Source organism: Dysidea avara, chromosome 13 (genome assembly GCF_963678975.1).
Source record: "Dysidea avara chromosome 13, odDysAvar1.4, whole genome shotgun sequence".
Taxonomy (NCBI): Eukaryota; Metazoa; Porifera; class Demospongiae; order Dictyoceratida; family Dysideidae; genus Dysidea; species Dysidea avara.
This window is the reverse complement of record NC_089284.1, coordinates 18,856,569-18,878,810: the sequence shown is the minus strand read 5'-3', so window position 1 is coordinate 18,878,810 and position 22,242 is coordinate 18,856,569. Positions and strand designations below refer to the sequence as shown.

At 38.9% G+C, this 22,242-nt stretch overlaps 2 protein-coding genes across 2 annotated transcripts in view; one reads left to right on the top strand and one right to left on the bottom strand.

Moving 5' to 3' along the window:
* Positions 1–19,772, top strand: part of LOC136242073 (acyl-protein thioesterase 1-like) — a 27,561-nt gene extending 7,789 nt beyond the window's left edge. Inside the window, exons 4-10 of the mRNA XM_066033454.1 lie at positions 8,707–8,754; positions 8,801–8,871; positions 8,923–8,982; positions 9,600–9,715; positions 10,770–10,803; positions 18,879–19,003; positions 19,327–19,772. Coding sequence (XP_065889526.1) covers positions 8,707–8,754; positions 8,801–8,871; positions 8,923–8,982; positions 9,600–9,715; positions 10,770–10,803; positions 18,879–19,003; positions 19,327–19,389 — 517 coding nt within the window. The 3' untranslated portion in view covers positions 19,390–19,772. The remainder of the gene's footprint in view (positions 1–8,706; positions 8,755–8,800; positions 8,872–8,922; positions 8,983–9,599; positions 9,716–10,769; positions 10,804–18,878; positions 19,004–19,326) is intronic.
* On the bottom strand, positions 19,595–22,242 carry LOC136242070 (monoacylglycerol lipase ABHD6-like). The gene is made up of 6 exons (XM_066033450.1): positions 21,998–22,242; positions 20,577–20,856; positions 20,401–20,527; positions 20,164–20,355; positions 20,008–20,111; positions 19,595–19,929 (listed from the first exon to the last, which is right to left on the bottom strand). The coding sequence occupies exons 1-6, from the start codon at positions 22,123–22,125 to the stop codon at positions 19,759–19,761; spliced, it is 1,002 nt and encodes a 333-aa protein (XP_065889522.1). The 5' UTR covers positions 22,126–22,242; the 3' UTR covers positions 19,595–19,758.

Below are 22,242 nucleotides of genomic sequence, written 5' to 3'. Positions count from 1 at the left end.
GAATGGTGGGTTTATGTAGGAGATACAACTTGTGTGAATTCTTGATCCACTAAATTTAGCTGCATATTTTTGGATGAATTCACACATTTCGACTAAACTTTCTGGATTCTACTTTTATTGAATCGTCATGGTGAAGACAATTGCTTGTGTTTTATAGACTGAAGTCTGCAATTGCAGAAATTCCTGCTATAGACTATTTAGATTATATATGAACTCACAAGTATATACTGTCACTAATGTTTAGTATCTATCACTGAAGAATTTTTGAAACAACTCTATACAATAGCAACTCAGTATATTAGTGCATATCATACTATATAAGCATTGTTCTTATTATATTCTTTAAAGCTTTTACTGTGAAACCTCTCTAATTCAACACCTGTATCTAATCCAGAATATCTTTGTATTCTGACACCATTTGCTGCACCAATTAAATAAGACTTTGTATGTTTGATATACCATATAGTGGGAAATTTTCGAGGGATGAAACTTTCACGAAACTGAGCAAAATATGATTTTCACATTTGAAACTCACAATAGCGTAAATCGGATGGCTGCAGGTTCGAGGCTACCTAGGTCCAGTCATGGATTTTTTCTCCTTTCTCCAACTTTTCAAACACACCTTAAGTAGTTAAAGTCTTTGAGCAGGCTGTAGGACCAGGTGTGCTACAGACCTTCAGCACTTGTGCTATAAAGCATTAATAAATAAATAATAAATAAATAGTCTAGAATGCAGGTAACAGCTATGAGTATAAACGGAAACATTTCATGATTATGTTTTCACGAAGCTAGCATCACGTGCAAAATTTGCAAAAGTTTCGTCCTTTGAACATCCCCACATTGTTTTTTGAGCAAAATAATGGGTGATACGATAACTGATATATAATTCTACACTGGCAACTAAACTAAGTAAATTGATTTATTGCTCATACATTAGTGTTGCACCGATAATCGGATCGGTTATCGGTTTAACCATATATCGGCATGATTTTCTGGATATCGGTATCGGATCGGATCGATCTTTTAAAAGTAAGCCGATACGATAGTCACGTGAGGCTTGCGCATGCGTATTATTTCCATTGTTGTAAAATAAAATGGCAAAGAAGCGCTCCGTCATTTGGGAGTTTTTCGTGGTGACTGAGGACACGAAATACCTAAAATTTATACTGGCATGAAAGATGAAGTATATAAGTTGGTTGGTGGGGCCAAGTACATAAGCTTCACCACAGATATATGGAGCAGTAGTATTAATATAACTTGTTTGTTAAGTTTAACTGCACACTGGATTGATGATGCATTTGTAAAGGTGTCTGCTGTCCTACATGCACAGCCAATACAAGAAGCTCACACTGGTGAGTACATTGCAGCACAAATGGAGAGTATGCTTCAAAACTGGGAGATATCTCGGGATAAAGTGCATGTTGTTGTGAGTGACAATGCAAGCAATATGGTAAAAGCCATGAGAGATGCCTGTTTTATGCACTTTGGTTGCTTTGCACATTCTCTGCAATTAGTAATAAAAGATGGACTATTTGTACAAAGAGCCATAAATGATATAATAGCAATATATCGTAGCATAGTGGGACATTTTCATCGTTCTTCAGTTGCCTGCTACAACCTGAAAAGAATACAAGATAGTTTAAATGTACCACAACACAAGCTTAAATCAGATGTCGTAACTAGATGGAATTCTACCTTATTTATGTTTCAATCTGTTCTGGAGCAAAAATTGGCACTGGCAGCCTACTGTGCAGAAACTGGCAATATCCAGCAGCTTACACCACATCAATTGGAATTAATGAAGAAATGTGTCGATATTTTAAGTCCTGTAGAGGAAATTACACGTTCTATATCAGCAGATATGGCTTCAATATCAATTGTCATTCCATACATAAGGATACTAACCATAACACTTGAGAAAAACAACAATGATAGCGGTGTTCAAACAATGAAAGGTGAGCTGCTGAAATCTTTAAAGTCTCGCTTTGCAGGGATAGAAGAAAAGAAAGAATTGGCCTTGGCTACTTTGTTGGACCCCAGGTTCAAAGATAAATTTTTTTCGGGGAATATCATCAAGGCCACAGTCAAAGAGATGCTGGTTGAGGAAATGAGCAATTCTGTTGATATGGCTAGTGAGACTGCAGCTGAAGAACCTAGTCCCAGCCAACCAAAGAGAACGTGTCCGCTCAAAAGTGCAGTTTTACTTGATGTCATCTCTGAAATAATTACTGACTCTACTGGTGATACTCCTGCTACCACATCAGAAGTGGAGAAGTTCTTAAGTGAACCACTGTTGGATTACAAGACTGGCAATCCTTACACGTGGTGGGGTCAAAATAAGAAAAGGTTTCCTATGCTGGCAACTCTGGCACAACACTACTTATGTCCCCCAGCAACATCAGTTCCTTCAGAACGGCTGTTCTCTGCAGCAGGTAACCTACATGATGATAAGAGGAACAGAATTTTACCTACTTTGACTGAAGACCTGCTTTTCATTCAAAACAATTTTTGCCTAGTTGGCTCTCAGTACAAATACTAGTAAGTAGTTTAGTGATTACCACTGTAACTGTATACAGTTGGTCTTGTGTGACTACTGGTTTATTTACTTTATTGCGCGTATCTAGTTCTGATGTATTTTTACTACAGTAGCTATAGCTGTACACCACTAAGCAGTTTTGAGTACCATAAATTACATCCATTTATTTTTTGTATTTTCAACTACTATGTATTGCTACACTGATTAAGAAACTTGTCAAATATATATTTTATATCGGATCGGCTAAAATTATCGGCTCTTTCCTTGTCCAGTATATCGGTTATCGGAATATCGGCTAAATCCCATATCGGTGCAACACTATCATACATACCATATATAGGTACTTGTCATGGTGCGGGTTTTAAAATCAAAACATTTGTCCAAAATTAAAGTAGTCAGTAGTGTGACTATTTATGTTGTACATTTTAAAATAAATTGTCTGGAATGTAGTAACTTAGTAGTTTTCTGTATTCTTATTTGTATAGTTTACTGTGTAATGTCAATAGGGGTGATCGATATGTGCAGATATTATAATGCTGTTTGGTTAGTGGTGTTTATACTGCTATTGTAAATAAACTACCAATTTCTTTACTATCTTATTGCACCAGGTTAGTAAGCACTGCTTGTACTACCAATCACGACACACCAATATAAGTATATGTTAAAGCATAGCCGCGAGTGCTATATGAAAAATAAAGTACGAAGCGCGCGGCCGAGTACTTTATTTTTCATATAGCACTCGCGGCTATGCTTTAACATATACTTATATTGGTGTGTCGTGATTGGTAGTACAAGGCCGCGCGCTTCGTACAAAAATAAAGTACGAAGCGCGCGGCCGAGTACTTTATTTTTCATATAGCACTCGTGGCTATGCTTTAAATGATTTATGGAACTTTCTAGTTGTGTAGCTTCACCATACACTAGGACTCGTAATTAACAAGCGTTGCACGAACTATTAGCAGCCTGAACGCACACAAACTAGTTTAACACAGTAACTCACGCATATTTCACCATGGTTTGGCATAGTGGACGTTCATCGCGTCTTTTGGCAGGTTTTGCTCGCAACGCACAATAGATTCTATTGTGAGTCACATGGTGAGGTATTTCCGTGATATCTCCAGGGCTTGTCCGTTTACATTAACAAACGTAACAGCAACGTTACCTTCTCCCACCCATCATCGAAGTATTTAGGTATGTCTATAAGGGCAATCCAGTGGTGGAACTCGTATTGGCTGGGGTGATTGATTGCTCAGCGCGGTGGGGCTATCGGCCTTCACCGGCTTGGGTGATTGGTTGTACTGGCGCGAGCCCCTACACTAAGGCACATGGGCAGCTGTGCTTTATTGCACCTTTATTCGTTTGCAAAGGCAAAGAATGCTTTATTCGATAAAGCATTCTTTGCGAACACATAACTTAGCCAAATACCATATGTCTAGCTTCCCCCACATCATTATGGAACACTGTATCACTATCTAATTAGTAGCTATAGTTTGAACTGTTCAACCTGCATTCGAACGAACTTTCAAATTCACGTAAGTTTGTTTGGGCCCTAATATATAATATACCAAACATTAGAACTTTGCGTGGGTGAGATTAAAGGAAAACGTGTACTTTAAATTCATAAAGTACAACTTTGCGTGGGCAAGATCAAAGTGCTGTGCGAACGAATAAGGTACTCTTTGCGGTCGATGAAGCAGTTGGCCGGCTGAGAGTGTACTTTATGAAATTTAAAGTACACTTTTCCTTTGATCTCGCCCATGCAAAGTTGTACTTTATGAGAATTTAAAGTACACTTTTTCCTTTGATCTCGCCCACGCAAAGTTCTATATGTTTGGTATATATATATTAGGGCCCAAATGAACTTAGGTGAATTTGAATGTTCGTTCGAATGCAGGTTGAACAGTTTGAACTATAGCTACTAATTAGATAGTGATACAGTGTTCCATAATGATGTAGACATATGGTATTTGGCTAAGTTATGTGTTGATGGTTTAGTGGTGGTCACAAGGCCATGCCTCTATGAGGTTTTAAGGTTTCTATGTGGTGGCAGTCACTTGTCTCAACTCTATAGCAGTAGTAAAATGTATTTAAAACCTAGTAACCACAGGTATTTTTACTTGTGGTATTCAAGTTTTCTCAGTAAAACTGTTGAGTCAGTACAACTGCATGTGTGTGTTGCAAACTTTTGAGACATGCATTTAACATTTAATATGCTGTGATTTGTAAACAGGAACCAGCTCCATTTAAAAGTTCGAAAGATTCGTGAACTTTAGTTGATGAATATTCAAACTCTGACAATCCAAGTTCGTTTGGGCCCTACTATATATACAGCTTAAGGAACGGGGCATTGTTACAGGGTGACAACTAAACATATAAAGTCTATTTTATATTCCATAGACATTAGCACCATTTTAGCCAAGTGCTCTATCTTAAGTATGCAGTGTGTTTTACTGTACAATGTACATGTATTCTATGTCTTGAAGTTAACTTTTATAGAAATGTGGTCTCTTTACACAGGTGGTCACTACAGGTTCCACCTTACAATTGTAAATTATATCACATTACTATCTCAGCATCTAATAATTATGTTGAAAATACAAATCTGTACTATGTAGAAGTACCATACTGCATGATGTGCGTGGGCGGGAGAAAATAGGGCTACCATATGGAGGGAAACTTTGGTGCCATTAAAATTTGGTGAATGACCATGAATTCGCCAAATTTTCCCCATCCAAATATTTTTGCTGGTGAAGAAAATACCAAACCAAGCCTTGGACTAATCAATTTTCTACTCGACCAAGGGCTACTGGGCCAGGTATCACGCTAGAGCAAGGCTCAGTACCTGTACTATACCTCACTAGGTAGCTAGCTACTGTACACGTAGCTAGAACCCTCAAACCTCATCTCGAAACGGGCGTGACAATTAGCAAGTCCTACCATGTACGATATTCACTATTCCAGAGGGTGTAGATCTACTGTTAGTTGATAGCTGACTTCAGGCTCCAAAGAGGTGTGGCACTCCCAGTTCTTGCTTCAGACACAGCAATTAGTAATTTAATTAATTAAATAGGGCGTGCACTAATAATTCACCAAATTTTATTTTGCCAATAATGATATTTTGCTTGATTCGCCAAATTTTTCCTCCAAAATTTCCCTCCGTACGGTACTTTTCACTCTTATAAATGGCTATAACTTTGTGATAGTAAAAGCTATGGACTTCCTTTAAATGTTAGTGTACTCTTCAGAGCAAGAGCATTAATGTGACACCAAGTTTGTGAATTTTGAACCATTTATAGGTGAGACAGATGAAGAACTGACCATTTTAAAGCATTAAATTGGGTGTAAAGGTCACCAAAGGTCAAATCTGAGGTGGCTCCCTATCAAAAAATAACCTTTACGATACATACAAACTATGTGGCAAGTTTCATACTTTTATCCAAAAGTGCACAAAAAAGGTCTTAGCATCCTAGCTACCCCCATAAGAATATGTTTTAAAAGATCTTTTGGGAAATGTTACAGTATAATTCCTCTATGATTTTAGCAAATTTTAAAGCCGTAAAATTTATCCTATAGCTTTTGGGAACACCCCCAGGCTCCCCACCTTATACTACAGCTATACCCCCTCCTGGATCAGGTCAAGAATCCTGATATCCAGTGACTATATATGTTAATACTAGATGAATTAGAAATTGGAAATTTTAAAATGGGAATAGGGATCGCTGAAAAAAGCCACAAAACAAGAAGGGATCGCTGGGGTGGTAATGTAAACCACAAATCCCTATTTTGACTCTGTCATAAATCTTTAGTTACATGCTCTGTCATTTTGAAGTGAGTAGGGATTTGTGGTTTACATTACCACCGACAGAGAGTCAAAATAGGGATTTGTGGTTTACATTACCACCCCAGCGATCCCTTCTTGTTTTGTGGCTTTTTTCAGCGATCCCTATTCCCATTTTAAAATTTCCAATTTTTAATTCATCTAGTTTGTGTACTTTTTAATTAATCCAGTAATGGATTATGAGATTTCTTTTATTGATAATAAAGACTGTTGTGAATAGTGTAATTCATTCTGCATAGTAACACTGTCAACATTTCAGTACACACATGAAACTGATCAAAATTGCAATGTGCATACAGACTGAGAGTCTCCTAATATGAGCTACAGTTTACATTACTGGTGCCTTTAATAGCTGTCAAATTCAATGCAAGGATTGTTGTTATACGCTTGACTGCATTATTAGAGTATTTACATGACTGCTCTATTAGAGTATTTAATCTGGATAACCCGCCCACGTACAATAATCACGGAGCGAAAAAACCACCTTGCAACAAAGTCATCAGCCCAGATTAAGCTTCCTGGCCTATACTGAGTTTAATAAATACGGTTTCTATTAGCCACAAGTAGCGCACACCAAAAAACTTAACTCTGAGCGTGATCTTGTATGGCTTCTCGAGCGTAATGGCATTTTGGCAAGAAGAAATGGCCCGGTTTGGGCTGTTCCCATTCGAAAAATAGGTCATGGACATGCACTATGATCCATTCAGCAAGCCTTGCTACTTTTTATCCCAGGATTCTCCTTGTAAACTTCGCTATGCCTGTGAAAGAATAATAATAATAATATTATGAATAATAATTATACAACCAAGTACTAAGAATAATACGAAATGCGGTTAAAATTACGTCATAAATAAATAAATAATTAATGTTTGAGAAAACTACGAGACCTAGAGACATGAACTAACCGGGGATAGATTCGCCTGTGAATGAAGGCACAACCGTATAATCGTCGCTCCTGTTTGTGCTGATGACTTGACCATACGTGTAATTCTATATAATGCCCAGTACCACACCCTTGTTTAATTACTTACATATTGCGCGAAGAAGCCGAGAGCCAGAAGCCACTTGTGTAAACAAGAAGATTACAAGTAAGTTTTTATGTTTGTAACCTCTCAAGTCTCCATGCCAGCTGCCAGTGGATTCATTCACATAAATAAACAATACAAGAAAACATTAAACTGACATATGCCACGCTCTTTACAATAAGCTTACAGTTACATATAAAATACAAGTAAACAATTTTGTCTTGTGCAGCTGGCATGGCGAACTTTCTTTGTGTTGGTGTCAGGCAATTCAATACGTGCTTGATCTTTTTTGCCTTCACCTGACGTAGCTACTAGGCTCTAGTGGCTTGGCTGTCTTCCTTTATCTGGTTCATCTGGCTTGTATACTCCTACAGCATTGTGTAGCTATCTCCTGAAAGTTGTGTATGCATAACTATAGTGTGTCACCCATCACTGTGCCATTGCTACATCACTGATGAACCTTACTTAGCTCTAGTTGATGTTGATATACTGTGCTGTATATTGGCTAATAATTTTCATCTGGTGATGTTGCCTATAATGTATTGCTGCATACAACACTGCAATAATGTATAGTTCTCTCCTGTATGTTTTGTATACATATACTTTGTACACATCACTGTGCCATTACCACACCAATGATGTACTGGCACTTAGCTACTGGTGGCCTTTAGTTACGATGCCACTATTGTGTTATATCTGTCACTACTGTGACATATTGAGTTGATTTGGAGATAATGCATTCACCACCTAATAGCCTCACCGGGGGGCTGTCACGTTGGTGTATGTACTTGGTTGTATGTGACGCGGTCCTAGTAATAATATTATGAATAATAATAATAATAATATGAACAAACGGGCATATTTCAGTTTTGTCTGAAATACACATACTGTTTCCTTTTCACTTGATACTTACTAGTGGACCAATACTCATTGCAAAGAACCACCAGAGGGTTGTTTTGAGTTGAAGGATGCTTTTCAAGGTAGTTTTTAGGCGTGCATTCTATTAGGATTTTTGCAAAAAACATGGGTGATCCCTATTATGAACCCACTACCGTGGTTCATGATACCATACAACAGGAAATTTTGATGAAAGGAAAGGTTAACAATCACTTCATCAGCAAATCATTAATCTAAACACTACTTTTAGGGACTTGATGAATTAAGAGTCGTCAAATTCATCAACTTTTTTGTTTGTCATGCTTTCCCATATCTTACGGTACGTCTCATCTCACTATCTTGTGGTATGTCCCATGTGTTGTCTGCTAATACAGTAGTCCATCACTACTATAATCAATCTATCCCTGTAGATCAATAATGCCAGTCACTCTTAATCATGGTTACCGTATGCCATCATGGTGAGCTGGTAAACCAACTGTCACTTTAATTATTGAGCACCATCAGGTTTGACCTATACTCATTGACATCTGGAGTGATGGAAGATGAGAATGGAATAAAGGAGGCTGCTAAAGGAGGTGATAAATACTGATACTATGGTGGCTATAATATCTCATTACTGCTTCTAGTTCACTCTGTCATTGATGATGAAATGCAGCAAGGAATTGCATCTGACAGAATTATGATAGGTTTGTTTGTGTGTAGTATCAGTGAATGTGGTGGTAAATTCCCCCAAATAGGTAAATCCCCCAAAGCCATGCCACCATAATACCTTGTCAACACCATTTCCAGTCAGTCTGCCTGCCTGACTGCAGTTGAAATGCTAGAGGATAAATGCACAGCATCTATGTTATACCACATTAGGTTCTACCATATATCTATTTTCCTTCACGTTTTATATTTTATCTCTAATTCTTCTTGTTGCTAGGAGACCATATCAAGGTGTCACATTTTTGTACAAACATTAGAAAACTTTCCTAATATAGTTGTGTAGATACCTCAAATATATTTCCTAATATGGTTGTGTAGATACCTCAAATATATTTCCTAATATGGTTGTGTAGATACCTCAAATATATTTGGCTGTGCATATAGTGACAGTTGAAACAAAGTTTGTGAAGGTTCTGGGACACACATGGATACACTACCAATTCTCAGATTAGAATACTTGGTGTTGATACTAAGGTGTTGGGGGGTTGATCATACGATGTTTAAGATCAACCCTCCTTCTCGCCTTCAAGTGTCTTCAGTGTTCCCTCCTTCCAATAAACCACACTTAGCCTTCACATAGTTTCATGTTTTCCAGGTGGATTCTCCCAAGGAGGAGCACTAGCCCTATACTCTGGCTACACCTACTCAAAACCATTAGCTGGTCTAGTAGGTCTCAGCTGTTGGATGTGTCTTTATAAACAATTGCCAAAGGTGTGTGTGTGTGTGTGTGTGTGTGTGTGTGTGTGTGTGTGTGTGTGTGTGTGTGTGTGTGTGTGTGTGTGTGTGTGTGTGTGTGTGTGTGTGTGTGTGTGTGTGTGTGTGTGTGTGCTTGCACGTGTGTCCATTCATGTGTGTGTTGTGTGTGCATTGACTGCGTTCATGTGTGTTGTGACTGCGTTCGTGTGTATGTGTGCACGTGTGTTGTGTGCGCATGCGCACGTCCATTCGTGTGTTGTGTGCGCATGCGCACGTCCATTCATGTGTGTGTGCGTGTCTATGCACGCGTGTTGTATGTGCGCATGCATACGTCCATTCATGTGTGTGTATTCGCGTGTGTGCATGCATGTGCACGCATGTGCACGCATGTGTGTACATGCATGCATGTATGTTTTGAATGCGTACATCCATGTGTGGTGGGTGGATGTGTATCTGCATTCCATTTTTGTCAATTTTCTTCTGCTATCACCTAGAGTTACAATGATACGGTGTGTAGACATATCAATACATTGCCTCTGCTGTATCACAATACAGCAATATATTGCACAATGTCTAAACATCGGCGTACGTTGTTTTTTTAAAGGGAAATGAGTGATATACAATTTGTCGATATCACCGCCTTTAAAGATACGATGTGTCAATTTATTGTTGCATCTCTACTACATATCAAATCCACTGACTATCAATTTCTATCATCATTCTTTCGTTGCCAACACTCCCTTCTGTGGAACACCGTTCCACTTCACATTTTACAGCTGTCAACACATTTCAGTCTGCTCTTGTCATTTTCTTTTACTGTAATCGTTTATTTCTGTATTCCGTTTTGTACAGGGTATTTGCAACTCAGTGGTTGTCGTTGTGCGTGTGTGTCTATCTGTGTTGTGTGTATGCGTGTGTGCATGTGCATGAGGCAGCATAGCCAAGTGGCTAGAGCATTGGCTAAAGGTTCCAGATTATTGCGTGAGTGCATGCGCGCGCGCGCGTGTGTGTGTGTATTTATGGTGTCCAAATAGATTTGCATACAACATCACATCATATCTTATTCCAGGAGAACTCTACAATTCCAGTCCTGCAGTGTCATGGTAAGTAGTTATTGTATGTCACTGTTGCTATAGGGATGAATCCCAATACTGATTAAGTTATATGTTAGGCCAATAATTGTAAATTGCTTGTTTCCCATCCTAGTCAGACAAAAAAACCATGCAGGCAGGCAGCTATATTATTAAAATCTATTATTTAATATCAAGGATATTAAAGGGAGCCCATTAACTCCGAACTATTTTTTTTTTCTCTCTCTCAGAATCAGGAGAGCTAGATTCAAGGTTAGTTGTGATTTACATATAGAGCTGGTTTGCCACGTTTGTAGTGACACGTGCTAGCTATACTGTACTACTAGCCTGACTCTGTACAGCACAAATTTTCCGAATGTTTCACACGTTAATAACAGATTGGGAATGGGACCCATGTTGATTAATATGAGCATCTCAAGTTTATCAATGACTACTTGAAGAGATTCACTGCTAGTATTAGGCCGGCTGGATGCCATGCACTAATTAACATCAGAAACTCACATCAAAGTCCACCTATCCAATAATACACCATGACACTAGTCTTCATCCCAATGACATGACCACACAACTGAACTCCCTGCCAGTATTAATATTCAGGTCATGTGACTATCAAATGCAATAATAAATTTGCACGCGGCTCTAAAATTACCGTGCGGGCGGGTGACAGGAAACAAGGAATCTACAATTGGTGGCCTTATATCCACCCTTGTGCTTCTGTATTGAATATGTAGGTCAACAGTCCTCATAATATATTGTTGGTTGTGTGCACTATAGTAGCTATTATACTAGTGGACACTTTTAATAATGGACACCTCCTTATATGGGCACTACCCTTCTCATTAACCACGAACAACCAGTGGGTACCAATGAACATAGGAAACACTGGACACTGTTAGGTGACACCGTTATGGGACACTGTTAGGGGACACCGTTAGGGGACACTGTTAGGGGGCACACTGGTGGAGGCAAGAAGTAACAGTGTTTATTCCACCAGGAAGAGAAGACTCCATGATACATAAGTTATTCTTTATCTTCAGTTGGTATATACTTAATGAATGGTACATTCTAAAACTCTAGTTTGATATCTTTTGAGAAAATGTTTAAACTAGTTTTGTTTCTAAGAACAATTTTAATAGTTATGTTAAATGAACAATTCAACGTTCTATTAGAGTAACTTAGTTGCAGCTTATATATAAACTGTTGTCTTCTATTTACCAATTGGGTTTCTATGTTTCAATACGCTGTTTCCATGTACTGAATACATACTTACCCTATAATGGTTCAATCATGAAGTTGACCCTTTACACTGTCTAACTCTTCTTACAGATTATAATATAGTACACAAATAATGAGTGCCTTGCCAAGACAGCAAGCTAAGAACATAATTTTCACTAATACGTATGGTACCACTCAAATGCAACATCGCACTTGCTCGAGCGAGTCGATTGTGAGCAATTGAAAATTTGCTAATTAAAAGGGCGTAGCACTCATTTTGCTTGCAACTATTTATTCCCTATTTCGCATGGTGAATACTCGCAAGCGAAACAAGTACCACGCCCCTTTAATTAGCAAATTTTTGCTCACTCGCAATCGACTTGCTCAACCGAGTGCGACATTGCATTTGAGCAGTACCATAGCTCCATGCTATCTTTGAGAAACAATACAATTTTTTGGTGTAGAAATCTCCCTTGAGGCCCAATTACCCTCATCATTCCTGAGATACAAGCCTGCCTTTTTTTGATTTGTGATATAAAATGGCAAATCGGCACATGTCACAAGCAAATCACAGTACCAAGTTTGGTTTGAATGATACACAGTTGTGGAGTTATTATAGCACTGGTACCTGCCCTACATGCAAGACCACATAACATCAGCACATTCATGACCCACAGCATGCATCTCTTTTAAAATATATGAGCCTGCAAGTAATATACTGAAATGATGTGAGCATTCAGGTACTCTAGCCACTAAGCTAAGTTAAAACAACTGTAACAATGTGTACCTACACACAGGTGTAAGCTCATGGTGCTTACTAAGTTATACATAACTTGATGGTATCAAAAAGAAATAACCATAGCATTGGTATCTGCCATACAGTGCAGTATGCAGGCTGTTCGAGTATGTTACACATTCAAGTAAGATTATAAAGACACCTGTGCATTTTATCGTCCTTTAATAACACTATTTCTGTAAGTATAAAGTTGGTATCAGCATTTCAGTGTTAACTTTTTTAATGTACTAATACAATACCACACCCCTGCTCCCTTTGCTACCTTACAACTGACTTATGCTACTTGAGGTACGCAGCTAGTGCTAACAGTTGGTTCACATAGCTAACAGTAGAAAGGAAACACCAAAAAGGTCCACCAGAATATTAGAGAATAGTACATTGACAAAAAAAAGTTACCATCAAAAGGCTTCTAAAACGAGAGAAAAAAAAGAAAAGGAAACTATGCAATGGAAGAGTCAAACCCTCTACCTCATACCTGTAAAGTGCTCACCCTAACCGCTATACTACATGTCATATATTAATGGGCACAAGTGCACTACCTGATATAAATGTACGAGCCTGAGGGCCATGAGGCCCGAAGGCAAGTGCATTTATACAGGCAGAGCACGAGTGCACGTATAACTGTTATGTACCACTCACCTAATAGGTGGGGAGAGTCTCACAAGACAGCTGTAACACTTAAAGGCCAGGTTTCTAACATCGATTGTGGGTAACCAAGCCGAACGCTGCGATGACATTCTCTCTACAGTACTGCAGCCACCTGAGATATTGAAAGCTAGTACGTTATGGACTATATCACTAACCTGCATTCGCTGTTGGACTCTCATCATGTAGTGCTCAGCATGCCAGCGTGATCACTCAATTGCCATTTAGACTAAGCGCCAGACTAATCGCCATAGTGATTCTCTCGAACAAACAAACAAACAAAAACAGCTAATAGATGGTTTAAGTAAACAAAACCTAACTACTAAACGATATCAGTCTAATTCTTACTATTCACACTGGCTAAACTCGAGTCTGGTAGCATGACAAAAACTGGTCACCACAATTGAATGTAAAGGTGAGTATTATTTAGAATATAATTGTTTTATTATTGAGTTATTGCTGAAGTAGACTACGGTTTAATCTGGGCTCAGATGGCACCAGACTAGTAAGGTGTATAAGTACGTTTATTATATATATATATATATGTAAACTAGAGTTGTGGCCACCGCGTTGGCTTTTTCAATCACCATTGGCTGCTTGGTAAACGTTATACGTATTGGTGACGTTATGGACCTTTACATGTCAGGCTATAAAAGAATTCGAGCGATCTGTGAGGTGTCTTTCCACCTATTAGGTGAGGTGTCGTAGTGATCTCGGCTGCCGGCACTTGTACGCTGCTGCACAAAACCGCAGCCAGTGCAATATTTTGGCTGTATATTACACTGCGGTCAGTGCATTTTAACGTATAATGCACTCATTGTGGTCTGCAAAACCACAACCAGTCACTCGCTGCGGTCAGCAAGAGTGCCATATACAAATTATGGCACTGGAGAGGCCTTTGAACTGCCCACACAGAGTGGTACACACACACACACACACACACACACACACACACACACACACACACACACACACACACACACACACACACACACACACACACACACACACACACACACACACACACACACACACACACACACACACACACACACACACACACACACACACACACAGAGTGTATACAGTTAATAGGTTGAATATTAAAAGCATGCATAGGTTGAATGGTACAGGTATTTACTTGCGGTTTTCATGCAGTTTGCAGAAAGAATTTAGGTGAAGTTTTGCTCTACACACTTGCATTCAATGCACTGTAAACAACAAACAACAGCAGATAGAAGCTTCATTTAAAAATGATTTTACTCTAAAATGATGAGCGCCTTGTTTGGCACAAAAACCACTCAATGCGTTCAGCAGTTAGCGAGAAAGGTGCGTGAACTCAAATGGAATGCAGATGGTCAGACAGACGAACAGCTTTTCAGATTTATATAGATTATATTCATGTTTTAAAAAAAACTGATTTGTTGTCACTCCTACAAGATAAACTGCTTATGTGAAATTGGTATTGTGGATAGATTAGTCATCATAGCTCAAGTGCTAACTGCCACTGAGTTGTAGTGCAAAAACCAACAAGTGCACAATCTATATCCATTAGAAATCAATTGTTTGCCATGGTTACAGGACAAACCACTTTTTTGACTGAGTTGACACTCAGTGTGTGGATTGTCACAGCTTAAAGGTCCACTGAAATGGTAAAATACACTTTGGCTGTTATCAATCCTTGCTACTAGGGGGATAGGTTGGTGCATGTGATTTAGTCAGATTTTGTTTTGTTTAGTAGATATAACACATTTTAGTGTATTGTGGTTTGTCAATTATATTACGTCATAACGCATCAGAGAAAGAAACTTTAGTGCACGTGAAGTACCATTGAAACGACAGAAGCGATCATGTACAGCTAGATTCAATTTAGTTTCACGTCGTATCTAACATAACAACTTAGAACATGGTAAGAACTTGTACTGCAACAAGTTACAAGCCAGTAAGTGAATTTACGCTGGTCTTGTGGTGAAGTACGCTCAAGAACGCATATCAAAGGGACTGTAAATCAACAGTCCAGTGGTAGAAACACGTCTCGAGTTCATTTCTTAGATGTTTTGAATACACTGAAGGGTCCAATACAGCAGATGGAGGTAGAGAAACAAGAGGAAAGCAATTGCGGTGGCACCACTGGCAAGACATTATCCATACCAGGCAGAAAAACAACTCAGGAAAGTGTAATATAGACACCATTGTTTATTTCATGGTACTGCTAACCCAGCTTTGTAAATAAATCGAACTAATCTTACTTCAGTGAAGCATAATGAAGCATGAGCTTCGATAGTGTGAAGCACACAGGCCGAGCTGCTACAGGCAACTACCAAGCAACTACAGGACAACTCTGCTATTGTTGTCCAGTAGAACATTCAAGTAATCTTGGAACACTACGGAGTTGAAAAGGAGAGTTTGGTATTGCCACCAGCACGTTAGACTTTCACTTTTTATCTACCTTTCCCATTGCTAAGTGTGTAATAACAGTACTTCTGGTTCTTTGTCTTACGTCACATTTGTGGCTAACACTTGACATGTGTAAAATGATCTAATAGAGCAGTCACCCTAATAGCACAGTCATGGCTAAATATAATTACATTACAAACTTATAATCACCACCATTCTGCTATTTCTGTATAAAGGAAAACAAGCCAGCCACATGCCAGTGTTTGAGAGGTACTGTGTATAGCAAAACAGCCCGTCTGTGAAAGGTGACTTGTTTGTAGCTGAACTCTCCAGTGATTTGTTCGCAGCTGAACTCTCTACAGGGTAACTTGTTTGCAGTTGAACTCTCTACAGGGTGGCCTGAACTATCCACAATTTGTTACAAAACTCTTTACAGGATGACTGGATTGTAGCTGATCTCTCTACGGGGTGACTTCTAACACAGCTGAACTGTATAGGCTGACTTTTCTGTAGGTGAACTCTCTTCTCTACAGGGCGACTTAAGTGTAACTAAGCTTTCTACAGGATGACTTAATTGCAGTTGAACTCTCTACAGGGTGGCCTGAACTATCCACAATTTGTTACAGAACTCTTTATAGGATGACTGGATTGTAGCTGATCTCTCTACGGGGTGACTTCTAACACAGCTGAACTGTACAGGCTGACTTTTCTGTAGGTGAACTCTCTTCTTTACAGGGTGACTTAAGTGTAACTAAGCTTTCTACAGGATGACTTAATTGCAGTTGAACTCTCTATAGGGTGACTTGATCTCTCTACAGGGTGACTTGTTTCTAGGTGATATCTCTACATGGTGACTTGTTTCTAGGTTATATCTCTACAGGGTGACTTGTTTCTAGGTTATATCTCTACATGGTGACTAGTTTCTAGGTTATATCTCTACAGGGTGACTTGTTTCTAGGTTATATCTCTACAGGATGAATTGTTTCTAGGTTATATCTCTACAGGGTGACTTGTTTCTAGGTTATATCTCTACAGGATGAATTGTTTCTAGGTTATATCTCTACAGGGTGACTTGTTTCTAGGTTATATCTCTACAGGATGAATTGTTTGGTGCTGAACTCTCTACAGGGTGACTTGATTGTAGCTGATCTCTCTACAGGGTGACTTGTAACTAGTGCTGTTTTAGTTTACTAAAACTAAAACCTATTTTAGTAAGCATAAATTACTTTTAGTGTACTATACTAAACTGTAACTAAAAGCTTTAATCTGAATTTTACTAAAACTAAACTAATGTTTTTCCTACTGGTACTAAAACAACACTACTTGTAACATACATGTAGCTGAACTTTACAGGATGATTTTTTGTTGGCTGAGTTCTCTAGGGTAACTTGATCGTAGCTGATCTCTCTACATGGTGACTGTTTCTAGCTGATCTTTCTATACATGACTTTTTTCTAGCTAATCTCTCTACAGGGTGACTTGATTGTAGCTGAACATTCTAATAAAATGACTTATTACTTAGACTCTATTCAGGCTGTTTTGGGTGGGTAATAAATCTCATACTCCACCTTGTTTTCTAATATACTCCACACCTTCAGGCACAATATAACATATGTTCAAAATCTAGGTTTGTCCAATCGCTATGCACTGTTCATGTATAGTGATTAAACGAGCGCGATTATTTTGTCACATGAGGATGCGTAGTTTCCATGGCGCTAGTAATATCAAAAGAAATCCAGCCGTTTTTGCCGAGGCAGAAACAGCCATGAACAAGGTAAGTAATCTCTGAGTGTAATGTGAAATAGAGTCTAAAGCAGTTATACGTGCACAATGTGGAGTCTATGAAATTTATAAACCCTCAGGCCCTTAGTAGCGCCCTCGCTTCGCTCGTGCGCTGCAGCCCGGGCCTTCGGGTTTATAAATTTCATAGACTCCACATTGTGCCCGTATAACTATTATATAGCTGAATGTTCTAATAGGGTGACTGCTCTATAAGAGTATCTCAGTCACACATTTGTTATACCTAATTGATTTTCGTAGCATAACTCTATTTAGGCTGTTTTGGTGGGTAATAAATCTCATTACCTTACCTTGTTTTCTAATATACTCCACGCCCTCAGGCACAATATAGCACATGCTCAAAATCTAGGTTTATCTAATCAGTATGCATTGTTCATGTGCAGTGATGTAACGAGGGTAGGCATGCACCTATTGTGCTGGTATAATTTTGAAAATAATAGGTCACTAACTTTGTGAGAATAATTCCAGAATTGTGGGACTCAGTGACTTTTTAATCTGATTCCTTGTGAAACACTGAAATACCATTCTAAAAAAAAAACAATCTCCTGTAAAATACACTTGTTTGTTGTACAGCCACACTGGCTGTACCTGGCCGCATGCCACACTATCATGTGTCTTGATATGGGATTTGTATTTCACTAGACCGTTCAGAGGGGTGAGTGGAACCAGACTGTTGTATGTTTTATTAGAGTACTTGTTGACCTTAATCCCTTGTGATTTTTGGTTACTGCATCCTGTAAGAACGTTGTAACTATCTACCTCTGTTACAGTTGCCCATTAATTACAGGTGGTGATCCCACTGTTATGGGTGGTGGTGGTGGTCCCATTGTTAAAGGTGGTGGTGATCTCACTGTTACAGGTGGTGGTGGTCCCACTGTTACAGGTGGTGTTGGTCTCACTGTTACAGGTGGTGGTGGTCTCACTATTACAGGTGGTGGTGGTGGTCCCACTGTTACAGGTGGTGGTGGTCCCACTGTTACAGGTGATGGTGGTCCCACTGTTACAGGTGGTGGTGGTCCCACTGTTGCTGGTGGTGGACCTTCACAGAAAAACCTTAACAGCATTAAAAAACCATACAGATGCACTTGAATATGTTCTATTTAGTATACCAAGATCTACTTCATACAAAATGTCAGGGGGCAGTACATCAATACTTTTCATCCCATCTCTGATAGTAGCAGTGATTACTGTTGAGGTGATTGTTCTGTTGCTATGGTGATTGTTGTTGCTATAGGTGATTGTGACACTACAGTGTCCTACCAATGGGGTAAGCTTTCCTCTGATTACATCAAGACCTTCAACAACACATCTCACATGTTTAACACCTACCCTGGAATGATGCACTCATCCTGTGCCAAGGTAGACACTGATTAGAGGTAGTATATCCCATAATTGAACCAAGTGACATGGCATCGGCCTGGTAATCAAAAGATTCCAGATTCAATGTTCAGAATGATTCTTTCCCCCAGCCACCCAGCTGTAAAACCAGTGTTTATCATAAGACCAGGCACAGCTGAAGAGTAGCTGATGCTGTCATCCCTGAGTTTACCCACTTACAACTGCTCACTCAATATCACCATGACAGCAGTGAATGTATTAACATCTCAATGAATGGTCAATTATTAGACTAGCTGGTTTCTCACAACAGACTTTGTCCTATTATTGTTATTATCTTATCATAGGAAATGACTGATGTGAAGGATTTCATCAATAAACATCTACCAGCTGATGCTAGTAAAATATGATCAGATACCCAGTAACTTGACAGTATTTATTATGTGCATTTGACAATCAATACTTTCTATTAACATTGTATAGAAATGATAATCCATCCTTATTGGTTGATAATCACAAAGTGAGCAGCTAGGTTTTACCAGTTTGTGGCAAGCTGATGCTTGTGGGTGTTGCACAATATTTCACTAATCCCCTCCTCCCACACACACACTGAAGTTACAATTATAACATATTTTTACACAAAATTGTTACCATGGTATAATACTTGTATTGACTGGATTTGACACACATCATGTATTTATAATTCATGAGATAAATTAGATAATTACAATTATAGTACATAAATATACTTATTAAAAACGATTATTGATAATTCACTATCAGCAATAGTAGTCAGAGTGTTTACTAATAAACTTGACAATCTCCTTGGCTGTCTTGCGAGGTCGTTCCACAGATATTGCATGTCCACAATTCTCTAATATTTTAACTTCAATATCATTAACTGCTGCTATTTGATAGAAATAAGTTGAAATCTCTTCCAAAAGTACTACCTATAATGGTATACACCATACAAGTTAGGGGTTACCCCTAAGACATAGACAATGCCACAATAAGTCAACACTACCTACCGAGTCATGCTCTCCAAACACAGACAACACTGGAACAGTAATCTCACTAATACATTGGATAGATTCATCTCTAGAGAATCTAGACTTCATCATGTTAGCAAACACTACAGGAACAATAAGTCACATTACATCACTTCCTGGTTACAACATTGTTACCTTCAGCAAATCCTGGGTATTTAGGCTTCATGATATCTAATATACCATATTTAATCTGACTGGTCAATCTAAGTGGCCTGTAGAAGGCATGGGTGAACATCTCGTCCAGTTCAGTGATGGTCTCTGGCATGAACAAGTTCTTGCCTGTCTCAAAATACATTCTCCAAAATGGGCTCTTCTCAGATATCTCAACTGTGGACACTATGTAATGACAAGTATAGTGATTCGACTACTTACCTGGTGGACATAATAATGATAGAGAGATAACTAGATCAGGATATTGCCTACTAAATTGTGCAGCAACAAATGATCCCATTGACTGACCAGTGAGATGTACCTTGTTGAGGTTGAGTACCATAAAGAACTAGTCAATGACCAACATGATAATCACATCTTCATAATACAATCATTACCTCATGAAGCATGTCTACTATGCCATGAACACTATAGTCTGAGTTGGGTACGTAGCTACTGTCTCCATGTGCCGGCATGTCTGGGAATATGACACGCCAGTTTGGAGGGAAGTATTTTGCCATGGTAACGTTAGCATTCTTAGAGCTGGTGAAGCCATGGAACATTACAACAGTAGCACTAGTACAACCTGTACTGCTTGGCCGCTCCAAGTAACTAATGGTGTGATCTCCCACCTGAACACTCTTTGCTGTAAACCCTCCAACCAAATATGGATAATATCTACAAGGGGATAAACCTTTATCAACAATCAGTGCAACTTTTCTACAACATAATTGAGAGACCCCTGAATTAAGGCACAATAGCAAAAAAAGCTTCCATTAACAGAAGACAATGTCTATTGAAAATTCTGGGAATTCTTAAAGAAAGATTCTACAGTAAGATGGCACCAGTGACTAGCATATGCTTATACAGATTTTAGCTCTGAAATTTTGAAAATCTGTGATGCTTTCTTTACACAGTAAACCTTGTACACCTCAGTCTTTAAATCAACATCAGGGACACTTGTTCAAACACTGCCAGCTAAGACGTGAACAGACCATTGGTCCCAATCCTAAGTAGTATTGAGATGGTGTTGGGTCCAGTGGTTCATTCAAGTGGTCCCAATACTGTCTATCACTCTTGGTAGGGTTTTGCTATGTTAAGAGGTGGGATTGTCACTACTCCCCAAAATAAACCCTTTGCATTCAGAGTTAGCCTCCTTCTGTTACAGTTATTCAATGAGTTGATAATACAATTCAGGAAATTTGTGTGGTGGTAGTCATTAGATCAATGATTGGAACCTAATGAGGTAGTAACTAGGGTGATGTGTCACCTTGTTCCATTACATAATTGGAACTAGTCATAATCATTAATCAATATTCTATTATCATAGCTGTGGTAATGAGGCAAGGGGGTGACATACAGGCACTCACTGTAGGTAGATCTGCAACCACGGTCTAAGTCAAATTCGTGCCAAGTCAATGGTCAAGGGTGAAAATTTCCAACCCACAAGTACTGAAATATCATCACTAAGTCACCAGTCAAAAGTTGAAAAGGGCTCTTAGTCACAGGTCAAAGGGAAATTTCGGCCTGTCAAGACTTTGACCACGGTCCCAGATCTCCCCACAGCGCGTAGCTACCTACGTGACACCCCCTTGCAAGGGCTCACAATATACATCAAACGCCAACATGATACCAAGAGTACATAAAGTTTTTTTAATTCTATTTTGAACTCTTGATGACGACAAACTATGTACATTTACATTAAACACAAGTACAGAGACGAAAATATATATACGATATAATACTATGGTGGCAACTACAATTACTTGATTCATACAGAGACACCCTATCGCACTACACATACGAGACCGAGACTCACTTCATATAGAGTTGTAATATCGATTTGGGGTAAATCAGATACATCAACCCTAGTGGTACTGCCACAAGACCAGTTAATACCGCGACAGGGACGAACGCTCCGTAGGACGAAAACAAGATTTCTTCCATCGTTACTGAAGTGTATACCACAACAAGAACTCTCTTAATTTATATAGATACTTAAGGACGTGGCGTGATAACGCGAGTGACAACGCGTGATTTCCTGCCTTATTGCTATGCTGGCAG

Excerpts from the sequence above, each read along its gene's own strand:
- LOC136242070 (XM_066033450.1), bottom strand. The coding sequence starts at position 22,125 with ATGGAAGAAATCTTGTTTTCGTCCTACGGAGCGTTCGTCCCTGTCGCG. Across the intron at positions 20,857-21,997 it reads ATATTACAACTCTATATGAA|ATATTATCCATATTTGGTTG; the intron begins GTGAGTCTCGGT and ends ATCCCCTTGTAG. Across the intron at positions 20,356-20,400 it reads ATCATTATTATGTCCACCAG|TTGAGATATCTGAGAAGAGC; the intron begins GTAAGTAGTCGA and ends TAGTGTCCACAG.